Raw genomic sequence first — 25,375 nt, 5'->3', positions numbered from 1 at the left:
AGACACAACTCGCTTGTTTGATTGAAACATTTATTGTGTTCATAAAACAAATTCAGTGAACATCCTCCACATCGCCACGTTGAGCCGACGGGTCCAATAGCAAATATTGCGCTTGTGATGTCAACACAGTTCCAAAAGTTTCTTTTCCTGTTTCTTCACAACGGTTCTCGCTGCCCTTCCTGGGTCAGCCTCAAGCAAAGAGATAACGCTTTAGGAATTCCCCCCCAACTATACAAAATGACCATTGGTGGGCATTGACTGTGCGCTTATGTTATGCACAAACACATGTCACGCTAGGAGCGCAACACATAGCTGCAGCTGGTCATCCTGGACGTAGCCTTCATATTCCATGATGCTTAACTGAATGCTATTATTAAAATAGCAACCCTGATTCCAAGCTGTCATTGGCCTTGAGTAATATTTCGCACCACTCGGTTCACACGTCACCTCTCGCTTCTGAAGTGTCTCCGGGTGCACCACAGAGAGCACCATCTTTTTCTGGAATGGCCACTGGAGGTACTCATCGACCTCGCCCTTACCGAGACACATGTGCAATTGCAGTGACAGCGAGTTGTTGTAGCCACTTTTCTGGATGTAAACTCCAAGCAATAGGAAGTAGCCGCAGAGATAAACTGGATTGCTTTTACTTTCAGACACGCCCTTCTTCGTAGCTTCATTTTTCAGGGAAGCATACCCTTTCAGTATCCACTGGTGAGATGTTTGTTTCATAGTGTGGCGTAGAACCACCTCAACCTTCTTGGCCAATTCTTTGCCCGTTTCCGCAACTTTGTCCTTCACTAAGCCAATGTCAACTTCGTGGCGGGAGAAATTATCATGACTTTCGCTTGCGATTTTCTCCAAGTCCTGCTTCAACATTTGCCCCAAGTTGTCCACGTCGCAGGGAAGTTCCTGCAAGGAGATTCGCTTGAGCCCCGCCTTCAGTTCATCTAGCTGCTGCTGCATATGCAACGTTGTAGTGGACAACAGCTCCAATGTTGGCCCTGTACATTGCTGGTCACCGATCGGCCCGAAGGCCGTTTCTGACGAGATGAGTCGCTGACTGCCCGCACACGATCTTATATGCGAGCACAGACTTTTGAAGAGAACTTTCGTAGAACACTTGGGACAAGACGTCAAGTGATGTTCACATTCTCGGTGGAAGTGTCTGGACAGGTCCGAAGCGGGGATGGTAGCACTGCAACCATTTGCTTTGTTCCAGCAGTTCACCTGCAAGACAAAATGAGGGAAAGAGTAAAAACAAAAAGTGAAGCTCCAGTCTCGAAGTATTCGCACTAAGCATTTTAAATGCGATATTTATGTGTATGGTACAGTGCAAATTCACGGCGGGACAACGCGGATGCTACTTCCTTGTTCAACTTCTGATCAGAGACTCAAGATATTCAATTATCAACGGGGCCCTGAATGCCCGCTTTCTCAAATGATAAATTTCGCATGATTGTTAACGGCCAGGCCCTAAATTATACGGCTCTCTCCAAACACTTCAATGCTCATTAAATCAACGCCATTCCTTGTACTTTACCCACCAGTGTTTCATCATACCGTGTGCAGTGCAACCTTCCTGATACACCGTTCTTGCAGCCAAGAGACTCTTCTGAAGTGCCACGCATTTTTGAGTCCCTCAAAAATAGCAAAACTGTCGATGTTGAAAATATACAAATACGCCCCAGTCAAACATGTCTTCGACGTCATCTTCCATTACCTAGTTCATATTTATAACCTAGCCCTGCAAACCGGATGCTTCCCAGCTAACATGAAACGAGCGAAAGTGTCGGTAATATTCAAAGGAGGAGACAGGAATGATGCCCCCAAGTACAAGCCTATATCGGTCCTTCCAATCTTTTCAAAGGGTATAAAAATTATTATTTTGTCCCGCCTGAATTCTTTCTTTCTAAAACACCAAATTTTGTCTGAATGTCACCATGACTTCCGGAAGGGCTGTTCGACTGAGTCCACCCTATTAGAACAAAAGGAATTCGTAATAAAAAACATTGAAGCTAGTACACTAACTCTGGCAATATTTGTTGACTACAGCAAAGCTCTTTATGGACTAAACCACACTACATTATTACTTCAAAAAATAAATCAGTAGGCAACTAGTGGGTTGCCGCGTGCACTTTTGCAATCATATACCAAAGGACGTGAAAAATGTGTGGCGATAAATGGCTATCAGTATTCATATCAACAGATACGATGTGGTGTGCCACAAGGAAGTGTTTTAGGCCCCTTTTTATTTATTGTATACGTGAATGACCGCATCTGTATCGATAACCGTCCGCGCTTTGTCTTATATACTGACGACACGAGCCTGTTTCTGTACTCAGAAAACGTTACTGACTTGTTGTCTGCTGCAAATGCTGCTCTAGATAAACTGCGTGAGTGGTCCGAAGCAACCTGTTTGATAATTAACACAAGAAGTCCAAAGCTATCATGTTCACACGAAAAAATAAACGTGTATCCTTTACGGAAGAGTTTTATCTAGGTAATTCGAAGATCGATCTAGTACAGCAACACAAAGTTTTGGGGGTGGTGCTCTCACATCACATAAGCCCGGATGCACACATTAAACTGTTGACCAAATAATTATCTTCTGCTGTGGATGCACTGTATCGGTGTCGGGAGTTCTTCCCACTTAGTATCGAACTTAAAATTCACCACTGCATTTTTAGATCACATTTAAACTATTTCACGTTGGTTTGGGGCACTACAACAAAAAAGAACATTACCACTCTATTGTTATTAGAGAAGAAGGCCGTTCGCTGCATTAACAATGTACACAACCTTCATCCCACTCGAGCACTGTTTGCACAGCATGTATAAATAAGAATAGATAACCAATATGATTACCGTCTGCTCTTCCAATTCCACTTTTCTGATGCTCTATATCAGCAGTTCCTGAAACGATTATCCTGCCTAATAACCCGGATCCAGAATTACTCAGCTCGCACATCTGATATGTGGCTAGTTCTATTTCCTCGAACTAGTTACTGTTTCCAAACATTGGCACATAACATTCCATTCATATTAAACACAAACAGCGTCGAATTTTGAGGACGGGGGTTACCCGACATGCCGTTCGTGCTGCTGAGGTCAACAGGTAAATGTTGTGTACAGTGTTTTTATTGACCTACTTTGTCGGTCTTTTGTGTTGGATACTTTTAGTAGGAAGCGTGAAGTGCGGGAAGAGTTTTGTCGCCCATTGTCTTCTTCGCTTTTGTTGCAAATCCAATGCTGCTGTTGTATATTGTTGTAAATAGATGTATTGTATCACGTGATAGTATATTTTTATTTTTAATTGTCAATGTATCCATGTGTGTCATCGAAATTTATATTGGGACCCATGTCCCCGTCAAGCTACATATAGCAGCATTTATGCCAGGGTGACCATCAACATTGTAATGTTGAAAATAACATTGATTTGATTTTAAGTGCTCGCTAGTGGCTGTAAACCCAAAAATGCTAATGAATAATATCTTTTTGAAATAAAAAACTAAGCTGTGACGGGCTATTTCATAGAGCAAAATATCTGACTAATGTTGACATGCAGCTTACGTCCTGCTTACAATATTGAAGGCACCATGAACACGAATGCAAGTTTGCTTACTTTGAAAACTTCCGGTGTCATTGCAACAGTTATGCTAACTTCCATGCAAGCTTCATGCAATGAGACTAGATAAATACAGAAAACATAACAAGCGACACCGGAAACACTATTCTATGACGTCAGTTTCTATGAACAGTTTCTATAAAAAAGTTCTATGACGTCACAATAATCAATTTGCGCAAATGGCCCCCTGCGACAAAATCTGCCGCAAAGGAACAAATGCACGATTGTACTGCTACGTCTGATTTGGAATGACAGCAACGCTTGAAAGCCAACACGGCGTTGTCACATTGATCGTTGTTTCTTAAAGGGGTCCTGAAATACCTTCCGCCGATGCATGGATGTACATGTACCCAAATAAAGCAATGTATTTGCAATCTCCTCCCGCAAGAATTTTGTTAAAGCGATGAGTATTAGCTGAGAAATCGTAAATCAAAAACCGCGCATTATCGTCGCTCCGCGTTTCCTCCTCCTTTCGACTTACTCTCCGCTGTTGACGGCGCGCAAGCTTTGCCTCCCATGATGCTGCGCTCCGCAGCGGTGACGTACTTCCGCTATTGCGCTGCTACTGTCGTCTGCTACGGGCAAGCTTTGTTGACACCATGAATCCCGAACTTCGCTCAAGGCTGGAAAACCGAACGAAAAATCTGGCCGCATGTGTGCGGCGGCCTCGCCTTGCCCTTTCGCGGTGTTCGTTGGTGCAGTTGCTATCGGTGGCACGTGACTTTTTATCGGCGGCGAACTCGCAGCCGTACGGGGAAGATCGTGCGCTCGTTCCCTTTGATGCACCGACACTGTTTATCCAAAAAGTGCCGTATCAGATGTGGCCCCGCTGGTGCCGGGTCTTATTTTGCGGCGGTCGTCATTCCTGTCGGCGGCATGTGAAAAAGACATTTTAAATGGATACAGAACCCGTGCACAAAACCCTTCAATCATGTGACCAGTTCAGCTTGGGGCGACGCGTGGTGGAGAGCGGCAACGTTGGCAAAGCATGCTCCACCGCGGCTCTGAGCTTTCTAGCGCTGGAGCGAGCGCCACTTCTTTGAGAATCTCAAACATCGGTTGCCTTGACAACAAGGCACAAACCACTGTAGAACTCAGTTACGGTTGCGTGTTCCCGGTTCAGCTCGGGGCCCCATCTCGCGACATGTGGGCACTGCAGGCGTACCACCCACTCCCATTGGGAAGTGCGAGATGCGTTTGACATTACAGGAGGCGATGGTGTGTGTGTGTTGTGGACGTCTTTGTTTCGCGATGCAATGCGACGTTGTGCTTCTGCGGGTGGATAGTGCTTCCCATGGTCTGGGTTATCTTTCTCGAGCGACGTACGACTCAACTTCGCATGGGGTATGTGCAGTGTGCGTGGCTAAAAGCCATCTCGGCTTGTGCGCCGGAGTTAAGTGACTTGCTGTTCGTCCCCGCAAACCGCGCGCGAGGTGAGTGCCGAATTTACGACGGGCAGGAGGAGGCAGCCCATCGTCTTTCAATCGCGGTTCAGACTTGCAACGCATGTTGTGACGTTGTGTTCGTTCGAAACCCATCTCTGGATTGTTTTGAAGTAGAATAAAATGTATGCGTCAAACCCGGGCATTCGGCTCAGGGCGTTCTCTGCGATTGCACGAAAGAAGTGCCACGGGGCTTCAACGCTTTCTTTACGGAACGTACTCAGGTAAGGGAATATCCATGTCGTGTTATGGCCGTGCTGCATTTAATACAAACGGTTAAACGTTTGTTTACACTTGTTTCGTTTGTCGTAAAATGTCCAAGCACTCCGGCACTCCGCCGGCGGATCAGCCGGCGAGCCGACGCTGAGCAGACGACTCATCTCTTTGCCGGAAGTGCGTGAAAAAGCCGCCCAATAGCAGGATGTCTAGCTCATGACGAACATCTGGGAATCGATGATGTAGACATGTGAAGATGGCGGCGTCCAAAAACACGAAGGAAAGGGTGAGAAAAAAGCGACAAACTTTGCAACAAAAGTGTGAGCTTTCCGCTGCGCGTAAAAGAGTAATACTTGGCACAGATGACGTTGACGACCCAATCTAACGATTGCGCTAGTTCATTTAGTGTGCTCAAAACGCCTTTCAGGGCCCCTTTAAGGCGATAGTGTTTATGGCTCACTTTTCAATTTCGCCGTCGCTGCCAGCTTTCCCCTATCAGCCGTGTTCTTCAAACGACAGTGGAAGTAAAACATCGACGCTACCAGGAAACTACAACTTAGGCAGCCAGATACGAAGGCTTGCCGGAATCCGGAGCAGCGGCAATTATATTAAGGGAGGACAATACCATGGCCGATGCAAAACAGAAGATACGCGATTTGAGCAGGCCCCGCGCATGCGCAGTGAAGTTCTTTCCACGCGCCGTGTATAGTCCTATGCTCGGTAGACGTGGCAGACAGCCGCAACCGCAACTTACAACAGCACGAAAGCGCCTCCCCGATGACAGAAAATGGCGCCGGCGCCAAAATTGTGTCACCCAGCTAAACAAATGGGCAAAACATTAGGACTAGGCTCTGTTGTGCCAGAACGCCCAGTCCAAATTCGCTGGACGTTTCGAAGCGCCGACAGCTGGGCCGATTCGCGCCTCGACCAAACCGCCCGCCGCCGACAGGCCCAAACTTGCATCGCCGCAGAGCCACCTCTCCTTTGCTCGTCGGGGCGGCTCGGCCAAATCATGCATCGGGCGAAAGGCCGGCGGCAGACATGCCGCTACGTGACTGGAGACAGCTCCGCGGAGACGGCGACGGCTTCGCTTTCCCTTTCCCAGTCTTAACGGCTCGGCTGATGCAACCACCTCCATTTGTCCGATTTCAAACTGCGGCAAGCGAGAGTCCTGTTTGGAGCGATTCAAACCGCTCGTGGCTGCAACAGACTTCTGGGGGTATAAAACCCGCCCGCAGACAAGCGAGGGCGGCACTTTTCGGAGGCACCGAGTGGAGACGTGCTGTCGCCTTTGTGCGAGCCATGTAACGGATTATAAATAAAGTAATTGCAGAAACATTTTAGCTATTCTAACTTCCCATCAAAAATTAATCGGTTTGAAATTGCCTTATATGAACCAGTTCATGATTGCTTTATGATTGTGTCCTTACTGTGCAGCTTGATGGACATAATTGGTCGAGACAAATGTCACGAAAAAATATGATGACTGGGATGATAGCTTCTCAGAAGATTTTCTTATTTATTGTCTTGCAATTTACGCATGGACTGCAGTTATGTGCGTTAATATTATAACTTGCGTTTGTTTTTTTATTGCTTGAGTTATTGCATTATTTAAGCAGTGGCCCGCTTGTGATAATTAGGGGTCACTCTGGTGTTACTGCTGTCGCCTGGTCGAACACAAAATGATAAGCGCAAACGAGATCTTTTTAACTAAAAAGTGATTAGACCATCGGGTAGCTCAGTTGTTCCAATGACCGTTTTTCATAGAATTCCTACAACATTCTATTATTCGCACCACCTTTCACCTGATTCGGTCAAGAAAGGAGTTAAATCAAATTAACACAAAGTTACTTCACAAGTATGCCGAGAGTATAACACCACGCACATAACACCAAAGCAAAACATCGATCAGAAAATATAGTGACCGCGACAAAAATGAAATATAACACGGGAAATCATACACAAAGTCTACTATAGCGGTAAATGTTCAAGAACACTAACATGGAAGTTGGAATAAACAGAACTAGAACAAAATACTGAGCGACGGCGTTTCGCAAGAAGGCCTTTATTCGGTCGCCGAGCCCTGACCTTCGTCCGCAATCGAAGCGAGAGGATGAAGATGATCATTTACAGATGATAATGGTGCACGGATATGACTAACCGGGAAACACACCCCTTGGTGTCCACAGTGCAAGGGACGATGGGGATGTTGCGTTCGGGCATAATGCCCGGCAATAACGTCCCTATGCTCACAATACACATTTTGTTCTCATTTTCAACAGCCCAGCAAATGAAATGTAACGCGGGAAATCATGCACAAAGTCTACACAGGTAAAGGTTTAGGAATAACGCTAACATGGAGATTTGAATTGACATTTTTGGCCAACGCATTTTCATAACTCGCCCTCGATCATTAGCGACGGCAAAGTTTAAGCTGTTGCTTCCGCCTTCGCATGTAATCACGGAACTTGTTTAAACCTTTTATATATAAATGAATCCGTGTCACAACGTATACAGAACCCAACCAAATTTGCTGTCAAGGCCTTACTGTGCTGGTCGCAACCAACGACGTTATGGTATTTCTTGTGAAATAGGGCTGCAGCACATCCATAGCGCTGTCATGGTGGAGCTCCTTGTCGATGAAGCAACCGGTAAAAACGTCGTAGCGATCGCTAATAAACTTTAAAAAATGCTTGGAAGGATTCAGAAGTCTCTATACCGGTTTTATTTTCTGCGCGAAGTCGACACGGCGCAACAATGAGGGGAGGCCGCAGCTCGGGCTACTCAAACTTCTAGTACACTCTAGCCGAAGTGTCCGGCCCCTGACAGAACCCCTGGAGGGAATATGTAAAAAGCTTAGCTTTAAAAACAAAAACACGCACGCTGTCCTGCCAGATGGAGCGCGAGCCGGGCGAACGCGGGAAAACTGAACTGAACAAACTGAAACAAACTGTACAAAAATGCATCAATGGGAAGAGTGAAAGGGGGGGGGGGACGATTTTAACCCAGCTCTCCGTTGCGTAGAGTGAAAACAATGCACGTCACTTCATTCTCTGCTTAAATTTTCGCGCCCAGCGCCCGATAAAGTATCCCAACATGTTCAGGAGTCTGCTGGGCAAGCCACACTGCTCGGCTGTTTTCTCTGCGGCGAACTGAGATAGTGGTAGCGGTAAAGGGCGAAAAAAAATAAAGGTTTGGTTCATTATAAAGGCTGATTTGCTACGATAGCAACGGCACAAATTTTATGACTAAATTCAAAAAATTATCGAGATATAACTGAAAATAGATAAACGATTACAAACGGCTTGAACGATTCCAGAAAAAAGCGGTGCGCGCGATTTAAAATGTTCCGCATAACGCAGATACCACACCTCTTTTTAAATCTCGGGGCGTCCGCGGAACTCATCATCGGTGCAACTACCCTTTGTGCAAAGGATATCAAATGGGAATGAAACAAAATAACTTCATTGCTCTGCTATCCATGTTGACACCGAATTGCCCCGGCTACCCAACACGCCATTCTGAAAAATGGCCCATTCTTTTTCCGCGAACAAACTACAGAAAACAATCGCCCCAGTACTGATTGCCATCATTACTAAACAGGCTATCGTGTGACTGAACTCCTCTGTTGTCAGTGTTTATTTCTACAAAACTGTTTCAAATGTACATTCCGGGATTCTTTTGAGTGCCTCATTTATTTTGCTTGGAATACAAAGCGTATTTTCCTTGCGTGACTGGGACTGTCAGTCATTGTTACGAACGAAAACCTGATCACGGTGGATGCTACTGCTAAACGTTTTGTACAGTTTTATCCTGTACTTTGAGTTTCATTTTGTACCTTAGAAAAATTTTCTGTATGATGTGCTCTCAAATTAGGGGGCCCAGACCACGTCAAGCCTGTCTGAAGACTCAACCAGACTAAGCCAAGCTTTTGCTTGCATATCCAAGGTTAGCTGAGCTAATCCGCGGACTTTTTTTTTTCATTAGGACACTTCAAGGGGCTCGTAAACACTTTCGGTCAATGCCTTTCACTTTTCCCTTCCCGTCTGGAAGCGGAGCGGCAGAGCGTGATTTGCTCGTAGCAGGCGATCTTCCGCCTGCTTCTGATTTGCTTTTGGGGCGATTACTTTTGAAGTGACTATCGAATGCCTTTATTGCTGCAGCAGCACGCAAGGCGACCAAATGCCGCCACACAGCTCTATAACGGCGGTATTCGTGCGCCAAGATCGGGAACGAGAAAAAAAATTTCGAGCGAGTTTTTAAGTTACATGCCCGGCATAGAACAGTAATTTTTAGCAGAACCACTTCGCGACCTTCCATTCAAAGTACTAGATATGTTTGTTGACTACGTTACGAAAGTATTTTTAAATACAGTTGAAAAAAGTGTAGCAGGGTCTCTTTCAATTATGAGGTGTTTGTGGATTCTTTCGGACGAAAAAGGCACGACATTCTAGCGGCAATGCTTTGTGCGCGCCAGACTTTCAAACTCATAAAAAGCAAGACGATCAAACGCCAGACGCAACTTCGAGGAAACGACGAAAATTGTTCCGGCTTACTTGTTTCTTTAGCAGCTGTTCGGCGGGGAAGTCCCTCCACTGGACGGTTCCCTCTGGACACGCCTCGCCGTCGAACGGACACGTGCGCACTCCGCCCGGGTCACACTGCTGGTAGCAAAGGCCGCACAGAAAGTGTCCGCAGAGTAGGGCGCCTGTGCGATTGGACACATGTCCGCAAGCGCTGCAAACCCTGGCCGGGGGAGGTGGAACGACGAAGTGCAAGGGTATCAAGTCCAGCTCCTCGGAGAAACCCCTGAGGATGCTGTGCTGTTGGCCGGAAGGCATGATTCCGCACTCGTGCACGGGCGAAGACTTCGTTGGTTAATCTGAACAGTCCTGTCGTCTAAAACATTCACAGGCGTTTAACGCGACAACTCTTCTATGACTCCCTTGTGAAGACAGTACGTTCCCTCAATTTCGTTAACTGCTTCTGCCAGGAAGCGACGCACGAATCGCTTCTGGTAGTAAGAGTGGTAAGAGCAGCAGTGACCGGAGTCACGAAGAGGCAAGAGCAACTGGCAACATCGTGGAAGGGACGGGAAATGCGTGCTCTTGCACGCGCTGGCCGCTAGCGGCACTGCCGCCGTTTCGTATTTTTCTGTATCCTCAAAACAGCCGACAAACCCCCAGCGTTCACCATTGTAAGAAATTTATTTTTTGTTTGTTGTTTTAGTTACGGGTGCAATGTGTGACACGAGAATTTTTCAATGGATGCGATTGAAGCGCTACGCTGCCGCGTCGACGTCATGTAGACGGCACGCTGCGCTGGGAAGTAGCAGCGAAATCACAGCGTCACCATAGAGAAAGAAATACTGGTGGCGTCACCACGATTGCACGCGTTATCACGTCGCTGCGCTACCTTGTGCGATACTGTTCTGTCGCAGCCAATACCTTGTAAACGCGGCCACGACTTTCCATCATGTGCAGAAGGGACGTGGCAGGGCGTTTATTTTGCTTTTCTGCATTAGGCTCTTGTCATTTTCCGTTGCTTAGAACTGATGCAGAGCGGCGGCGTAATTTATGACCGTAGCGCCCGATTTTGCGAAGAAAAAACGCCATTGTTGTTCTTTCTGTCCGGTTTGGTTTCTTTACTAATTATGCCCTAGCATCAGGAATAGGCGACTAGTGCGTAACCACCACGCAACATTAGCTCGTTGGCACCGGTGCAACAAAAGGTAGAATGGCCCGTGCCGCGTTACACGTGAACTTGACGGCATCTGTGCAGAACAGGCAACCCAGCCACGCGGACGTGTCGTTCGCACCACGTAATATATGGCCGCTGTATGGGGTTTTTACCTTTCGTGGTCTCTTACAAAGATCAGCTCGAATAATAGAAATACTTGCTCCAGTGTCCACCAAAGCTTCGATATCGTTACCTTCAACTGATACTAACAACATGTTCGACGGGTGTTCTGGAGGAGTTGTTCATGTCCCGATCGACGCAGTTTCCCCTCCAAAAACTGCATGACTTAGTTTTCCGAGAGGTGGGCGGGGTCATGCAGGACAGGGCGAAGCGGAGATACAGATCGTCGGAATGGTGAAGGGCGACGACGTCGTGACGCACGAGAATTGGTTGGGGACTCGGAAGTGGCAGGAGGAGAGGATCGCCGTGGCGGAGATGGGTAACCCCTCTGGCGGTAGCCGTAACGAAGGTTAGGTCGGTCACGTTCGTAGGTGTCGTAGCCACGTCGCTCATCAATTAAACGCCTCCTACAGAACCGCGAAATGTGCCTGCGAATTCCACAGTAGAAACACACCGGCCAGGTTGAAAGAGGGCTCAGGGCGCTGCGGTCGCCATGCTTGATAGTAAGGCTGCGGCCCAGGGACCGGGTTGACCGCTGCACATAGCCAGGAACTGGTTGGGCGGGAACGGCTACGGCGAGCTGCTTGTGAGACAGTGATGATGACTCTGCTGGAACATTGGATGAGGGCTAAGGAAATGGGAGTTCTTCGGCGTCTCGAGGGTCGTACGGATGGACCCGCATGAAATTAAATGGCTTTTGTATGTTGTCTTTGCAACCATGGTGTTGTCAGCGTAGCTCGCCGCATCGGTGTAGGACACGTCAGAGCGATTGCCTTATAAGCGTTCGTGGGCTTGGCTGCGGGCGCTCGGGATGGAGGTCGGGGTTCATATTCAATGATAGGGGTAGTACGGAGATATGTTTACGCCACTCGTCTGACAAAGGGTCCAGGTGGGTTTGTTCTGCACAGGGCCAGTTGATGCACTGCAGGACAGAGCGGCCTGCTTGAGTGCGTGTCAAACATAGGCGCTGGCTTGCGAGATGACTTTTAATGAGTTCCTCAATGCTGTTGTGAAGACCCATTTGAAGAAGCTTGGTTGTCGATGTACTCATGGGGAGCCCGAGGGCTTGTTTAAATGCCTTCCGAAGAATCCTGTTTAGTGCGTCATTGTCACATTTGGTTAGGGCCATCCATGGGGCGTCATAGGTGAGGCTAGATATGACAAAAGCTTGAATTAGTCTCATTGTGTCCTTTTCTTTCATTCCTCGATGCCAGTAGTGACCCGCCTAATCATATGCACGACTTGATCAGACATATTACGTTGTTTTGACAAGGCAAAGTCGTTTCGGGCATTGTCTTGTATGGTAAGGCCTAATATATCTTGAGTGAGTGGCTAGGTTTGATCGAATGGCCGGCAAGAGATATATCGATGGGCTCGACGAGGTGTCGTAGGGGGGGGGGGGGGGGGTCCGGATGATGACAAGTTCTGATTTTTGCGGTGAACAATGTAAGCCACAAGCCTGAGCGTAATTATTGACTTCTTCGGCTGCACGCTGCAGTGTGTCCAGCAGCCCACCGAGAGTCTTCCAGTCCAGAGGGTGATGTCGTCTGCATACAGTGCGTGGTGAAGATTCGGCATCTGCTCTAGCTGGGTTGGTAGACCCATAAGCGCGATATTGAAGAGGAGTGGAGCCGATACCAAGCCTTGCGGTGTACCCCGACTGCCAAGAGAGATTTGGTTTGGATTTTATATCTCCAATTTTGAGCACGGCCTGTGAGGAAGTCCGAAATGAAGGAATAAATTCGGTTGCCACAGACAGTATTATTAAGGCGGGAGAGAGTCGCTGCGTGCGCAACGTTGTCGAACGCCCCTTTTAGGTCGAGGACCAAAATGACTCGAGGGGAGTGGCGAGTGGCAGGTGCAATTACCTCTTCTTTGAGTCGCAACATAATATCCTGGGTGCTTAAATGTTGTCGAAAGACGAACATTGTTTTGGGCATTTGGTTGGTGTCTTCAAGGTATACGGCTGCAGCCTTTTGAGTACAATGTGTTCCAGTAGCTTCCCTACGCAAGAGGCAAGGGGAAAAGGCCGGATATTGTCTATGTGTGGGAATTTGCCCGCTTTAGGAATGAAGCGGACTTCGGCGGTTTTTCATTGAATAGGTAGGCGGCCAGTTGTCCAAAATTCATTAAGGTGTTCAAGCAGGATGGCAAGTTCATCGTCACCAAAATTGGCAAGGAGCTTATAGGTTACTTGGTCAGAACCCGGGGCACTCCTTTTGTTGCATTCATCCAGGGCTCGTTCCAGTTTAAGAGTTGGATATCTCGGTCCAAGTCCGCGTTAGGAGTGCCAGAGTGCGGTGGGGGGGGGGGGGGGGGGGGGGGGGGGGGGATAGGATCTCTGTTTGGAAATATTAAGCTGTTCTGGAGTGCCGGGGTAAGAGTGAAGAGTGAGGACCATGTTTCGATTTGATTCCCCTTGCTTTTTAGGGGGTCAATAAGGTACCTAAGTAGGTTCCAAGTTTTGCGGGAGGTCAGAGTGCCCTGGAGGCTGTCGCAAAGCTGCAGCCAATTTTCCTTGCTTAACGACTGTGCGTACAACGCCGCCAGTTGAGTGAGAAGGAGTATCATCCTACGGAGCTTCCGATTGTGGTGCTGGTGTTTCCATCTACGCGTAAGGCTATGGCGTGCTTCCTAAAGGCGCAGCAACCTCGCATCCACACAAGGGGTCTGGTAAGTCGTGGTAACAGCTCGCGTATGAGCATGAACTGTCTATAGAAGGTCGTCTAATTGTGCTGTGTAGGACTGATCAGGGTTTGGCGAGTGGCTGCACAGCGCCTTCCGGAAATTATCCCAAGTCGTAATCCGAGTTTTGCTTAGTCGTGCCTTGTAGTCCCGGTTGCGCAACAGGAGATTAATGATGTCGTCGTCTGAGCCTAAGTTAATGTGGATGGATGACCACGTGACATCGAGCTGGCATGCCAACAAAGACAAGTCTGAGGTGGTGTCCCTGCAAGTACTGGTGCCAGTTCCGGTCGGTGTGTTGGGGTAGTTCAGGATGGTGAGATTAAGCTGCTCAATGGTCGAAGCAACTTGCCGACCTTTTTTCGTGCTGTACTTGTAGTGCCAAAGTTGGTGTTGGGCATTGAAGTCTCCTAGAATAAGTACCGGACGGGAGCAAGCTTGGGCGCTGATATCCTGTATCGTAGACTGAACGTCAGGTTTCTTCGTGGATGGCCGGCAGTAGATGTCGAGGATGAAGAGATTGGATTTAAGTTTGGTCGATGATGATAAAAGTTGTAATAGTGCGTGTTCGCACGCTTTTTGTGATGCTGTACATTGGCTTTTGGATTTCGGATGAGTGTGGCTGTGGATCGTCTAGACGGGTCTTCATAGGAGATATAGCCAGGAAGCCTGGTGAGGCCATTCGTTTCGCGGACAGCGATGATATCAGGTGGGGGATCGATAGTGCTTAAATATTGTTGTAAAGAGCCTGATTTCTTCTTGAAGCCTCGACACTTTCACTGCAGGAGTGCAGTGGCGTGCTTGTTAAGCTGTGTCGTGGTCATCAAGGGGTGATTAGGAGGGTTTGGGTTCGACGGATCTGGCATAAGGGGCCGGTCGGCGGTGGGAGCGAGAGCCCGTGCTTTCAGGTCTATCTTGACGGATGGGGCCATCATCAGGTCGGGTCGTACAAGGCATCACGTCGGGTCTCCAAATGGCCAGACAGGGCAGGGGGCGACATTACCCCTTGCCGGAAGTTTAGGTGCTCGGTTCGTAGAGAGTTAATTTCTTTCTTAAGGAGGTTTTTGTGTTCCCCGAGGTTTTGAACTTTTTGATTTAAGGTGCCAAGTTGGGCATCAAGCTTGGTTAACATGGACTGGAACCACGAAGACTTGTCGGATTAGGGTTCGGCCTCTGCGGTCTGAGCTTATTGTGGCGAAGGAGGGGGAAAGTCAAGGGTGGGGGCTGTGGGTTGGGACTCTTGCGTTTTTCGGTCACTGTATCCTGATTAGTGAGTTCTAATGAGTCAAGATGCGATTGAAGAGCTGACATAACTGATTTTTGTGGTTCAAAAAGCTGTGTGGGAGTTCTGCGCAACCCTGACATGGTGTGGCAGACTTAGGGTTTAAGTTGGAAGGACGGGTTGAGGTCAGTGCTGTTGGAGACACCCGTTGTACCGAGCTTACTTGTTTTGTGGCCACGTTTGAGCCAGTTTTCCCAGCCTTCTCGGGCCGAGAATCTCTGTTGCTGGATTTGCTACGCAGTCTCGAACTCGGCGTGGCAGCTCCCGGCGTCGCCTTCGTGTCAAAGAGGGGTCTCGCGCTGGCTCCCGGCTTTCCGCTCTGGCTTGTCGAAGCCGTCGTTGACGCAGAATATACGGTTCCGCGTGGCGCTTGGTACAGCCGGGGGAGTCAGAGAGATAAGGGCCACCAAAGAGGCCACAGGTGGAAGAGCACGGGTGATCTGGAACAGGGTCCCGAAGACCGCACTGATGGCAAACTTTAGCTGTCGGTTGAGGGAAGGCTGTGGAACGGTGACCAATCGCACGACATGTAGAACACACGGGAATTCTTTTTGTAAATGGAACAAGGGTATTCGGCCCCATAGAGTCGCACATGATAAGGTAACTTTGGTCCCGCGAAACTAAGGATGACCGTCGTAGTTCGGCCCAATTTGCGCACTGCGTAGATCTCCTCATGGGTTTGGTCAAGGTTGTTCAGGATTTCCAGCTCTGTGAAACGAAGGGGTACTCCACGGACAATGCCCTTGATTGAGTCGTCTGGTGCTGACCCGTAGAGCGAAACTTGGTGGATGGCAGCTCCGATCGTGATTTTTTAACTGGGGTAAGAGTACGAGCAGCCTCCTCAGAAGGTGTGCTTACTGTAGCCGTATTCTGGGTTGCGTCGATACGTGGCTTCAGGTTCCCTGTCCCCAAGTATTCCAGATGGCATTGAGTAAGGCGAGGGAAATTTCTGCGTATTGAACATCCCCGAGACGAACGCCCCCTTGAGGTCGTAGACAAGCTTGAAGTCGTCACAGGTTAGCAGGTGATGACGAATGGATGGCTTAATTACGTCTTGACGTAGAGGCTGTAGTGGCGTTTGCTTGAGCTAGGGCTGGCTGCGCACTTCCTTTTATAGCTAAGTCACGTTGGCGTCGGCATTGCGCTTTAGACACGACCTCGATGAAGCCATGGCTATTTCCTGCGTTGGACTCTGCGTGGCCATCTTCTATTACTTCTGGGTCCATGTCGGTATCCAGGGGAAGACTGGAGTCAGCTACTCAGACAGGCATAGTGTCGTCTCCGACGCTTCATGTCCCTTAAATAACAGGCACAGGCAGCGCGCCCAGCTCTCCGGGATGGAGGGTTAGGCCTGACATGTCCATGACGCGACCATCAAGAACAGCCCTTGATATGCCCTTGATACAACTTGATACGCAGTGATAACTAACACTGGTTCAGATGGACGATGAAATTACAATAGGTGAGTAAAAAAATTAGCAGTGGGTTAGCTCGGCTATGCCAGGATATACGTAGCGTGAGCTAAGGTTCAGCTGTTTCTTCTTAGGTTTCCTGGTTGTCTAGGATTAGCTGGTTATCATGCTTATTGCTTGTAAGACGATTTCCAATCCATTCCAATCTAATTTAATCCAATCTAACCCAGTCGCGGCGGCGGCAGCTCCAGCGCCCCAGCTGTGCGCCGTGAGACGTCACTTCTCCTCGCGCATGCGCAGCACGGCTGTCCAGGAGCCACGCGAAACTGCTCAACCTCGGCCAGTGTAGCTCAGGCTACAAAAACTGTAGAACCCATGGAAGCATGACTGCTAGCTGCCTCTTCTTCTTCTTCTCCTTAAGTGACAAGAAGAAAGCGGAGTGGATCAGTGAACAAACGCGTTAAGGACATAGTAGAAATTAGGAAGAAGAAATAGACGTGGGCAGGGCATGTAATGCGAAGGCAAGATAACCGTTGGTCATTAAGGGTAACCGAGTAGATCCCTAGAGAAGGCAAGGGTGGCAGGGAGCGGCAGAAAGTCAGATGGGCGGATGAGGTCAAGAAGTTTGCGGGGATAAATTTGTCGCAGGTAGCACAGGACCGGAATAATTGGAGATTAATGGGAGAGGCCTTTGCCCTGCAGTGGGCGTAGATAGGCTGGTGATTATCATTATACCTGTTGTGGCTAACAAAGAGTCTTACAGGGGACTGTGCCCCACATATCTCCCGCAAAGCCTTGACTTCAGGCATCAAAACCGGTGGTGAAGGGTATCGTACTTAAAATCGTACCAACAGCTTTTTGATGCGGATTAAAGCTGATAGTTACCGTGTTCCAGATCGCGGTTAACACGGCACCGGAGCGCAGTTCCGCAGCGGCGCCATCAAGGATGAAGCGACTCTTCCTCGTGCGAAGCGCAGACGCCAACTGATGCCACAATGTTATCCCTAAAGTGTCACGCAGACGTTCCTTAAAAGTGCATTCTACAGTACTTGAACATGCATGTTCTTTTCGTAAAGTACTTCGGCGTGACATACTGGTGGGGAACCTAACGAAAATCGGTCAGAACGAGAGCATGTAAACATTTTCACTGCTCACAAATGACGCGCGCCGACGCATCAATGGTGATCCAAAATGGCTTCCGGTTGCCACCTCTGAAGGCTTGACCCGCTCCAGCATTCATGAAAATTCAGTTATTTCACTTCTGAGCTAAATATTGACTAGATTTCGAATTTCAAGACCCTTAGGCTTTGAGATACGTGCTGCGTCTCATCCTGAAGGTGTAATGAGCAATGTCTTTGGACCGTTACATTAAAAACACCTTAGTTCTTTCCTCGTGGTATGATGGTACACTTGCCAGTGGCGTTACCTTCATCACATGCTTTTCCTCCATCAAGCTGTGCTACTTGATGGGCACGCAGCCCGGGACTTCCGGGCGCTGACAGGCGTCTGGCAAAGGTTATACGACGTACCAGGCACTCCATCTCATTTTAAATATCTCCATGTATAACCAGGGAGCCCCGCGCTATTCATTTGGACCTGAACATGACAGGCTACAGACGTTATCGTTAGAGTTCGTGTACCATGCTTCGCTTGAGGGAACCTTCTCCAATTTTCGTTTTGTTTCACGTTGACAGGGCCTTCATCTATAACATTACGATGTAGGAAGATGGAACACAAGTTGTCAGAGTTTTCTTTTAGCGCATGTCACCTATTGACAGTCCATCACCGGAAGCAATATTGTTGCCGGAATGCAGTTCCAAGAGTGGCCATTCAAGCAGTGCAAAAATAATTGATGACGAATTACTACAGGGACATATTTTGCGCACGTTGGTGCTTGTTTCCCCATTAATCTTCGTACTTTCAAATAATAGGTCTTAGACAATACTTATACACATTGGTAGAAGTGTCGCTGTTTGTGGCACGACTGTTTCAAACTGTTCGTGGTTGTCTAGTTATTTCAAAATAATCCGATCCCAACCATTTCCTCAACCTATGACATGTCGGTACTTCGAGTGATTAGGCTATATTTGAATGTGTTCAATGCTAGAAACTTTCCGTGGTAGAGTGCACTCTTATTCAACGCTTCAGCTGGAGTCGAGTTAAAATTTACGTGGGCAGAGGTTAACGAAGACACAATTCGCTTATTTTTGATTGAAGCATTTATTGTATTCAGAAAACAGGAAGGCACTTTTTGAGACAACAGGTCCAATTGCAAACCGCGCGCTCGTGATGTCGACACAGAGTTGCACAGGTTGCTTTTCCTGATGCTTCATCACAATTATGGCTGCCTTTCCTTGGTCAGCCTCAGAGAAGATTACGCTTTTGTAACTCTACACATTAATAATAGCGAGAGATGAGCATTGGTGGGCAATGACTGCGTGCTGATGTTATGCACAAATGCATGTCACCCAACAAGTGCAACACGTAGCTGCAGTTGGTCATCCTTGACGTAGCCCCAACACTCCAGATTGCTCAATAGAATGTCCCTGTTTGAATAACAAATTTGATTCCACGCTGTCGTGGGCATTGAGTAACATTCAAAAAAACTCGGAAAAATGTGCTGCTCATGCTTTTCCCCTGTCTTCGGGTGCACCACAGAAAGCACCACCTTTTTCTGGAATGGCCACTGGAGGTACTCATCGACCTCGCCTTTACCCAAACGAATATGCATATGCAGTGCGAGCGAGGCGCTGTAGTCAGCTTTTCTTATACCAACACCAAGTGACAGCGAGGCACTGCACTCAGCTTTTTTGATATCAACACCAAGTAACAGCAAGTAGCCGCAGAGATAAACAGGATTGCTGTTGCTAACAGATGAGCCCTTCTTCGTGGCTTCATTTTTCAGGGAAGCATACCCTTTCAGTGTCCACTCGTGAGAAAGTTGTTTCATAGTGTGGCGCAGAACCACCTCGATCTTTTTGACCACTTCTTTGCCCGTTTCCGCAACTTTGTCCTTCACTACGTCAATGTCAGCTGCGTGGCGGGAGAAATTATCCCTACTATTGCTTGCGAATTTCTGCAAGTCCTGCTTCAACGTTTCCCCCAAGTTGTTCACGTCACGGGAAAGTTCCTCCAAGGAGATTCGCTTGAGCCCCGCCTTCAGTTCATCCAGCTGTTGCTGCATCTGCAACGTTGCAGTGGACAACACCGCCAATGTTGGTCCTGTACATTGCTGGTCGCCGCTCGGCCCAAAGGCCGTTTCTGCCGAGCTGGGTCGCTGACTGCCCGCACACGATCTTATATGCGAGCACAGACTTTTGCAGAGAACTTTGGTAGAACACTTGGGACAAAACGTCGAGTGATGTTCACATTCCCGGTAGAAGTGTCTGGGAAGCTCAGAAGCGGCGGTGGTGACACTGCAGCCGTTAGCTTTGTTCCAGCAGTTCACCTGAAACAAAAAAAAAGCAAGGCAGCGGGTGGAGGTACAGATGAATAGTTTCTCAAAATCCCCACTGGAAAGTTTAAATTAGGAACTATAGATGTGTGCGGCGCACTAAAAATTTAAGGTAGAATAATTTAGATGCCACACTCACGTATAAGGAGAGCTTCGAGGGATTGAGTTGGCCAATGGCCCTGGATCTAAACATGACTGATGCAAGCCAATGATTACCACCTCAACGTAACAGACTACAGGTCTTTCTTATTTGCCGGCTCAGAGAAGTTTTCAGCAGCTCCAAGCAGCTCTGTGTTTTTTATTTTATTTTTTTTTTTTTTTTGCCCATAGAATTTCTATGGCGGGAGCAGTTTTGGGCTGCCCAAAAACGGCTCGACCCTGCGCTGAGCAGACAAATAAAAAAGACTATAAGGTGTCATGTTCAATGTCCTAAAGCCAAAAACGCCGAAGGGGGGGGGGGGGGGGTGGTTTGCGGGAAGGAAAAGGAAAGGCACTGCAGACGCCGGGCCTTCTGTTCTGTGCGCCGTGTGACGTCACTGCTCCTCGAACATGCGCAGCACGGCTCTCCAGGAGCCACGCGAAACTGCTCAACCTCGGTCAGTGTAGCTCACGCTACAAAACGAGTATAAGCTACAATGTCCGATGTCCTAAAGCGAAAGATTTAGCACATGCTTACGTGCTGCCTACGTCATGCTTACAAGCATAAATGCACCATGAACACGAATGTAAGCTTGTTCGGAAAATAGCGGCGTCATGGCAACGATTACGCTAACCTTAACGCGAAGTTCATACGATTAGACTAAATTACAACTCCCCAGCCACATGGCTTCACGGCTTCACTTGGCTACACTTGGTTTCACGGGAATTTGTGCTATGGGCCGCCGACGACCGCAATCTACCGCCAAGGAACATTGTGTGATAACGCTGGTTTGATTTGATAGCAATTATTATAACGCTTGAATGCTAGCCTGGTTTTTTTTATTTCAAAAAAAAATTATAACTTTTTAAATTTTTTTTAATTAATTAGCGCGAAATTTCAAACCTTGTCAATATTCGAATGCATTTTTTGTGCGAAAACGGCGACCTTCGGGGCCGTAACGGAGTTCAGTGAGTTACCAAATCTCGATCGTTCAAGTAAACACGTATGCACGTTGCCTTAGAAGCCCTTTAAACGAGCACTGACACAAACATTTTGCATCTTATTTTTTTGTTTGTTGCGATAAGTAGCTAATGACCTCACTATCACGTGTGAAAACCTCATTTGCATCAGCGTGCGACGGTTGTTTAATTGGAGACGTTTTTAATGCGGCCAGTCGCAGTTTCGGTTTCAGCGGGTGCCGGGAAACGGGGGATTTTGTGTAAACAAAGCTGACCACATGACCGTCGGACGGATATCACAGAGCAGAGCTGCCGTAGCACTCTCGATTCCGCGTCGCCGGCAGTTTCTCCGAATGCCCCTACGCACTGACTTCGTCAGCCGCTTAAATAAACAGCGACCGTGGACGTGACGCAGGCGCTGGAGCGCAAACTGCTGCCGCGGCTAGAGAACAACGCGCGACGCTCGAGACAGTGGGTGGGGAGACGCGCTGGGAGCAGCCGGCCGGTCTGCCTACAGGTCCGCCTACAGATGCGTTAGGCTTGGCACTAACAAAAAAGTTTGGTCTGTCTGGGTGTGTCACTCGATTCAACCGCTGCGCCAAAGTGAAGAGTGTTCGATCACGGACTGTATATGGCAGGACAGTATCAAAGTACTGAAGCTGCTCATACGGCCTGTTGATGCATGTCCACATTAATCCCCGCAAAAAAAAAAAAAAATCAGACACATTTGAAGCAAAATGTGAGCGCATAACCGAGATAACCCACCGCGCGGCGCCGAGAAGCAGAGCTCCACCGAGCGCTTCAGCGTCAAGGCCTACCTTCGGTTCCCGAGGGGGCCTGTCGCAACCCAAAGGGAAGTAAGTCGTCGAGGGTTTGACGGCTTACCGTCTGGTCAGGAAACATGCTTGAAATGGATTACTGGCCACTGACCAAAGTCAAAAATATGCTGTAGTGCTCCCGAAACGTCATCTGTATATTTTGACTTTGGTTAATGACCCGTAAACCATTTCAACCAAAGGGAAGTATTCGTCCATCTGCTCCATCATTTGGAGACGACCGGCCTCACGCAGCGGCTGTAGCCCGGACTGCTGCGCTACTTACTGACTGATATGCCCGGACTGACAGCCCTATCTCTTATTCTTTATCCTGTCTATATATTTCTCTATCTCTCTAACACTCAACTTTATCCTTCCCCTCCTCCTTTACTTCCCTTCCTCCCCTCTGTTTTGTATGCAGGTGAGCTCTCTGCCTAGCTCGAAAATATCTTCCGTGCACTTTCCTTTCCTTCCCCACAAACAGCGTGGACTGGAATGGATTGGATTGGATTAGATTGGAAAAGACCTCATTGACAAAGACACTGCAGTCGGCGAGAGCCGATTTACGCGTCAGCGTGCTATTAGGAATACATTTTAGATTGACGGTAGCAATTTTAAAACAATACAGGTTAAAAATAGTGAAGGGCGAGACATGGGGCGAAATAAAAGCAAAAATGCATGCAGCTCAGGCTTGCGCTCGTGCTGCTCAAAGCAAAACAAAACAAAAAAATGTGCATTGCCCCACAGATGGCGTGCGAGCAGTGCGAATACGGTAAAATTAACGCATCACCTTGCTTGAGTCATTCAACGCTTATATCACTATAATTTTCATTCACTCAATTTTCATTCACTCAAGCACAGTCTCAATTCTGAGGTATTTGTACAGCCTTTTCGGACGAAAAAGGCACGAAATTCTCCTAGCGGCAATGCTTAGAGCGCGCCAGGCTTTCAAACTTACATAAAGCAAGACGATCAAACGCCACACGTAACTTCGACGAAACGACGAAAATTGTTCCGGCTTACTTGTTTCTTTAGCAGCTGTTCGGCGGGGAAGTCCCTCCACTGGACGGTTTCCTCTGGACACGCCTCGCCGTCGAACGGACACGTGCGCACTCCGCCCAGGTCACACTGCTGGTAGCAAAGGCCGCACAGAAAGTGTCCGCAGAGCAGGGCGCCTGTGCGCTTGGAAACGTGTCCGCAAGCGCTGCAAATCCTGGCCGGCGGAAGGGGATCGACGAAGTGAAGGGGTCTCAAGTCCAGCTCCTCCGAGAAACCCCTGAGGATGTAGTACTGGTAGCCGGAAGGCATGCTTCTCCACTCGTGCACGGGCGCGGGCTTCGTTGGTTAATTTGAACAGTCGAACCGTCTAAAACACTCACACGAGCTGTTTAACGAGACACCTTCTCATATATAACTCCTTTGAGAAGCCTGAAGACAGCACACTCACCGAACTGCCGAGAAGCTACGCACGAAGTAGCGGACGGCCCTCTCTGGTGAGATGGCTACCGCAGAAGGATCAAAATAGCGGGAAACGTCGGAAATGCGCGCTCTGTATGCATTGGCCGCTAGCCGCCATGCCGCAATTTCGTATTTTTATTTTTCCTCAAAACAGCATAATCACCAATTAACCCTTAGAGTTCAGCGTTGCAAAAAGAATTCCTCTTTGTTATCTTGTTTTTTTAACCCCGGGTGTAACGTATGACACGGGAAATTTTAAATGGATGCGACGTAAGCGCAACTTTGCCAGTTTTCGCTGCGTTTGGAAGTCGCAGCACAGGGTTTTGTGGTCGCAGCAAAATCACAGCGTTTCGACGCTGCGCTATTTCTTTGCGTTGCGCTTCTGTCGCAGCCATGTAAACGCGACCATGGCGTTAATACTACTTTCAAACAAGTGCAGAAGGGACGTGGTGGGGCGTTTATTTTGCTTTCCTGCAATAGGCCTCTTGTCATTTTGGGCTGCTCGGAACTGCTCCAGAGCTTCTGGCTTCTATAAAATCTATTCTTCCTCCTCCTCCACCGTATTTTGAAGTGAACGCTTGCTTAGTTGGACCGATGACGCCGTGTCAAAAAACTAATACATTTCCCTAGAGACTGGTTGGCCGAGCGAAAAGCTCTCATAAAAAATTAAACAACGTCCTAGGGCCTTCATAGTTTGATATAAGACAGCTGAAATTCCTCCTGGAAAATTGTCTTCCCGGCAATGCATTTGTGTTTAGAAGAGAAGCCGACTTTCAAGGTGTCAGTGTTGGCTTGGTCTTTCTAAGTTGGCTTTCCCACATTGCCTGGTCTGCAGTGAAGCATGACCATCTACGAAGGGGTTAAGAAAAACGGCCCCAACTCTTGTGTGATCAAAAGTATCCCGAAACAAATTACATGACAATTTCCCGCTAAGACGGCTGTGCATGCGTGAAAGCGGGCTTTTATTGCGTTAGACGGGTTAATTGAAAAGCGAAAAAGAAAAGTAGTGCGGAAGTATACCTTTATCTCATAGATCACGTTGCGGTATACATTTAGATCGTTCATAGATGCGTTTACTTAGTGCGCGAAAAATTATCGCTTTCGCGCTTCTCTCACTTCTTCGGGAAGGGATGGTAGATTTTATGGCGAACGCTTTAAGCGCCCAATATTGCAAAAAAACAAGAAAAACGCCGTTGTTGTTGCTGTCCGGCAGAAAAAATCGCCGCCGATCTAAAGAGTAACTAAAAACCACTCGAGTTTCTGTGGGATTTACGCCTCCTTGGCCCCCATAGCAGAACACGATTACTTTACCACCACCCTGCAATTAGCTTATCGATGGCAGGGAGGAGGAGGAGGAGGAGGAGGAGGAGGAGGAGGAGGAGGAGGAGGAGGAAAAACTTTATTGTGAGCCTGGTGATGTGGGAGTGGCTCCTCAGTCCAGGGGACCATGGGACGACCTTGCTGTCTCAGCCCTGGACACCAGGAGTTGCTGTGTGAAACAAAAGCTGGAATAGTGCGTGCGGCGTGACACAAGATCGTGACGGCACGTGAGCAGAACGCGCAGAACTCTGATTCTGGGGAAGCTGCGGCTAGTGTCCTTTCGCGCAAAAAGTCGAAGAACCGAAAGCGAAGGAAGAGACGCAGATACAGATTGGCAGTAGAGAAGTACTTGAACGCTTCGCCCGCAGAGCAGTGCGTAAAAAAGCCCCGGGGGTTTCTTTCTTTTGGCACTTGAATTTATGTTGCGAGAGCACGTTTGGACTGCGCGAGAACTGCTCAAGACCGTTGTGAACAGGAAAAAAACTGCGGTTGATTTATCTGTCATAGGAATCAGTAAAACACGAAAGTGAAATGTGCAGCGAAATCTGCAGCTTAGCATGACTCACGGGTCGGCGCCTATCTTGTGGGTGTGCTTGGCGGGCGACGTCCTGCTGGCGGGTCGCTTCGGCAAAGGTGCACTGGCGTCATTTCCGTGACGGATAATGCTTCAGTAAAATCTTGTAGTATCGCGGCATAAAACATTTTCGTG

At 48.2% G+C, this 25,375-nt stretch overlaps 2 protein-coding genes across 3 annotated transcripts in view; both read right to left on the bottom strand.

Moving 5' to 3' along the window:
• The window catches only part of LOC144144264 (uncharacterized), a 53,123-nt gene extending 29,581 nt beyond the window's left edge, over positions 1 to 23,542 (bottom strand). Inside the window, exons 1-2 of one of the 2 annotated variants that reach the window (XM_077675632.1) lie at positions 22,912 to 23,542; positions 18,678 to 19,969 (exon numbers count right to left, since the gene is read on the bottom strand). In XM_077675632.1, the coding sequence (XP_077531758.1) occupies positions 18,986 to 19,969; positions 22,912 to 23,196 (1,269 nt within the window). In that variant the 5' untranslated portion in view covers positions 23,197 to 23,542 and the 3' untranslated portion in view covers positions 18,678 to 18,985. Of the gene's footprint in view, positions 1 to 18,677; positions 19,970 to 22,911 lie in introns of those variants that run through there. The other variant, XM_077675635.1, reaches the window with a different exon arrangement.
• LOC144144265 (TNF receptor-associated factor 2-like) lies at positions 13 to 10,411 on the bottom strand. The gene is made up of 2 exons (XM_077675636.1): positions 9,840 to 10,411; positions 13 to 1,227 (listed from the first exon to the last, which is right to left on the bottom strand). Exons 1-2 carry the CDS (start codon positions 10,122 to 10,124, stop codon positions 289 to 291), a joined length of 1,224 nt encoding a protein of 407 aa, XP_077531762.1. The 5' UTR covers positions 10,125 to 10,411; the 3' UTR covers positions 13 to 288.
• Positions 23,543 to 25,375: the final 1,833 nt, after the last annotated feature.

Source organism: Haemaphysalis longicornis, unplaced genomic scaffold, assembly GCF_048455015.1.
Source record: "Haemaphysalis longicornis isolate Haplotype H1 unplaced genomic scaffold, Haemaphysalis longicornis Haplotype H1 scaffold_67, whole genome shotgun sequence".
Classification (NCBI taxonomy): Eukaryota; Metazoa; Arthropoda; class Arachnida; order Ixodida; family Ixodidae; genus Haemaphysalis; species Haemaphysalis longicornis.
The sequence above is the reverse complement of the archived record's forward strand: the minus strand, read 5'-3'. Positions and strand labels throughout refer to the sequence as shown.

Coding starts and splice junctions, on each gene's coding strand:
- LOC144144265 (XM_077675636.1), bottom strand. CDS start 10,124: ATGCCTTCCGGCCAACAGCACAGCATCCTCAGGGGTTTCTCCGAGGAG. Junction 1,228..9,839: donor AACAGCTGCTAAAGAAACAA/GTAAGCCGGAAC, acceptor TTTGTCTTGCAG/GTGAACTGCTGGAACAAAGC.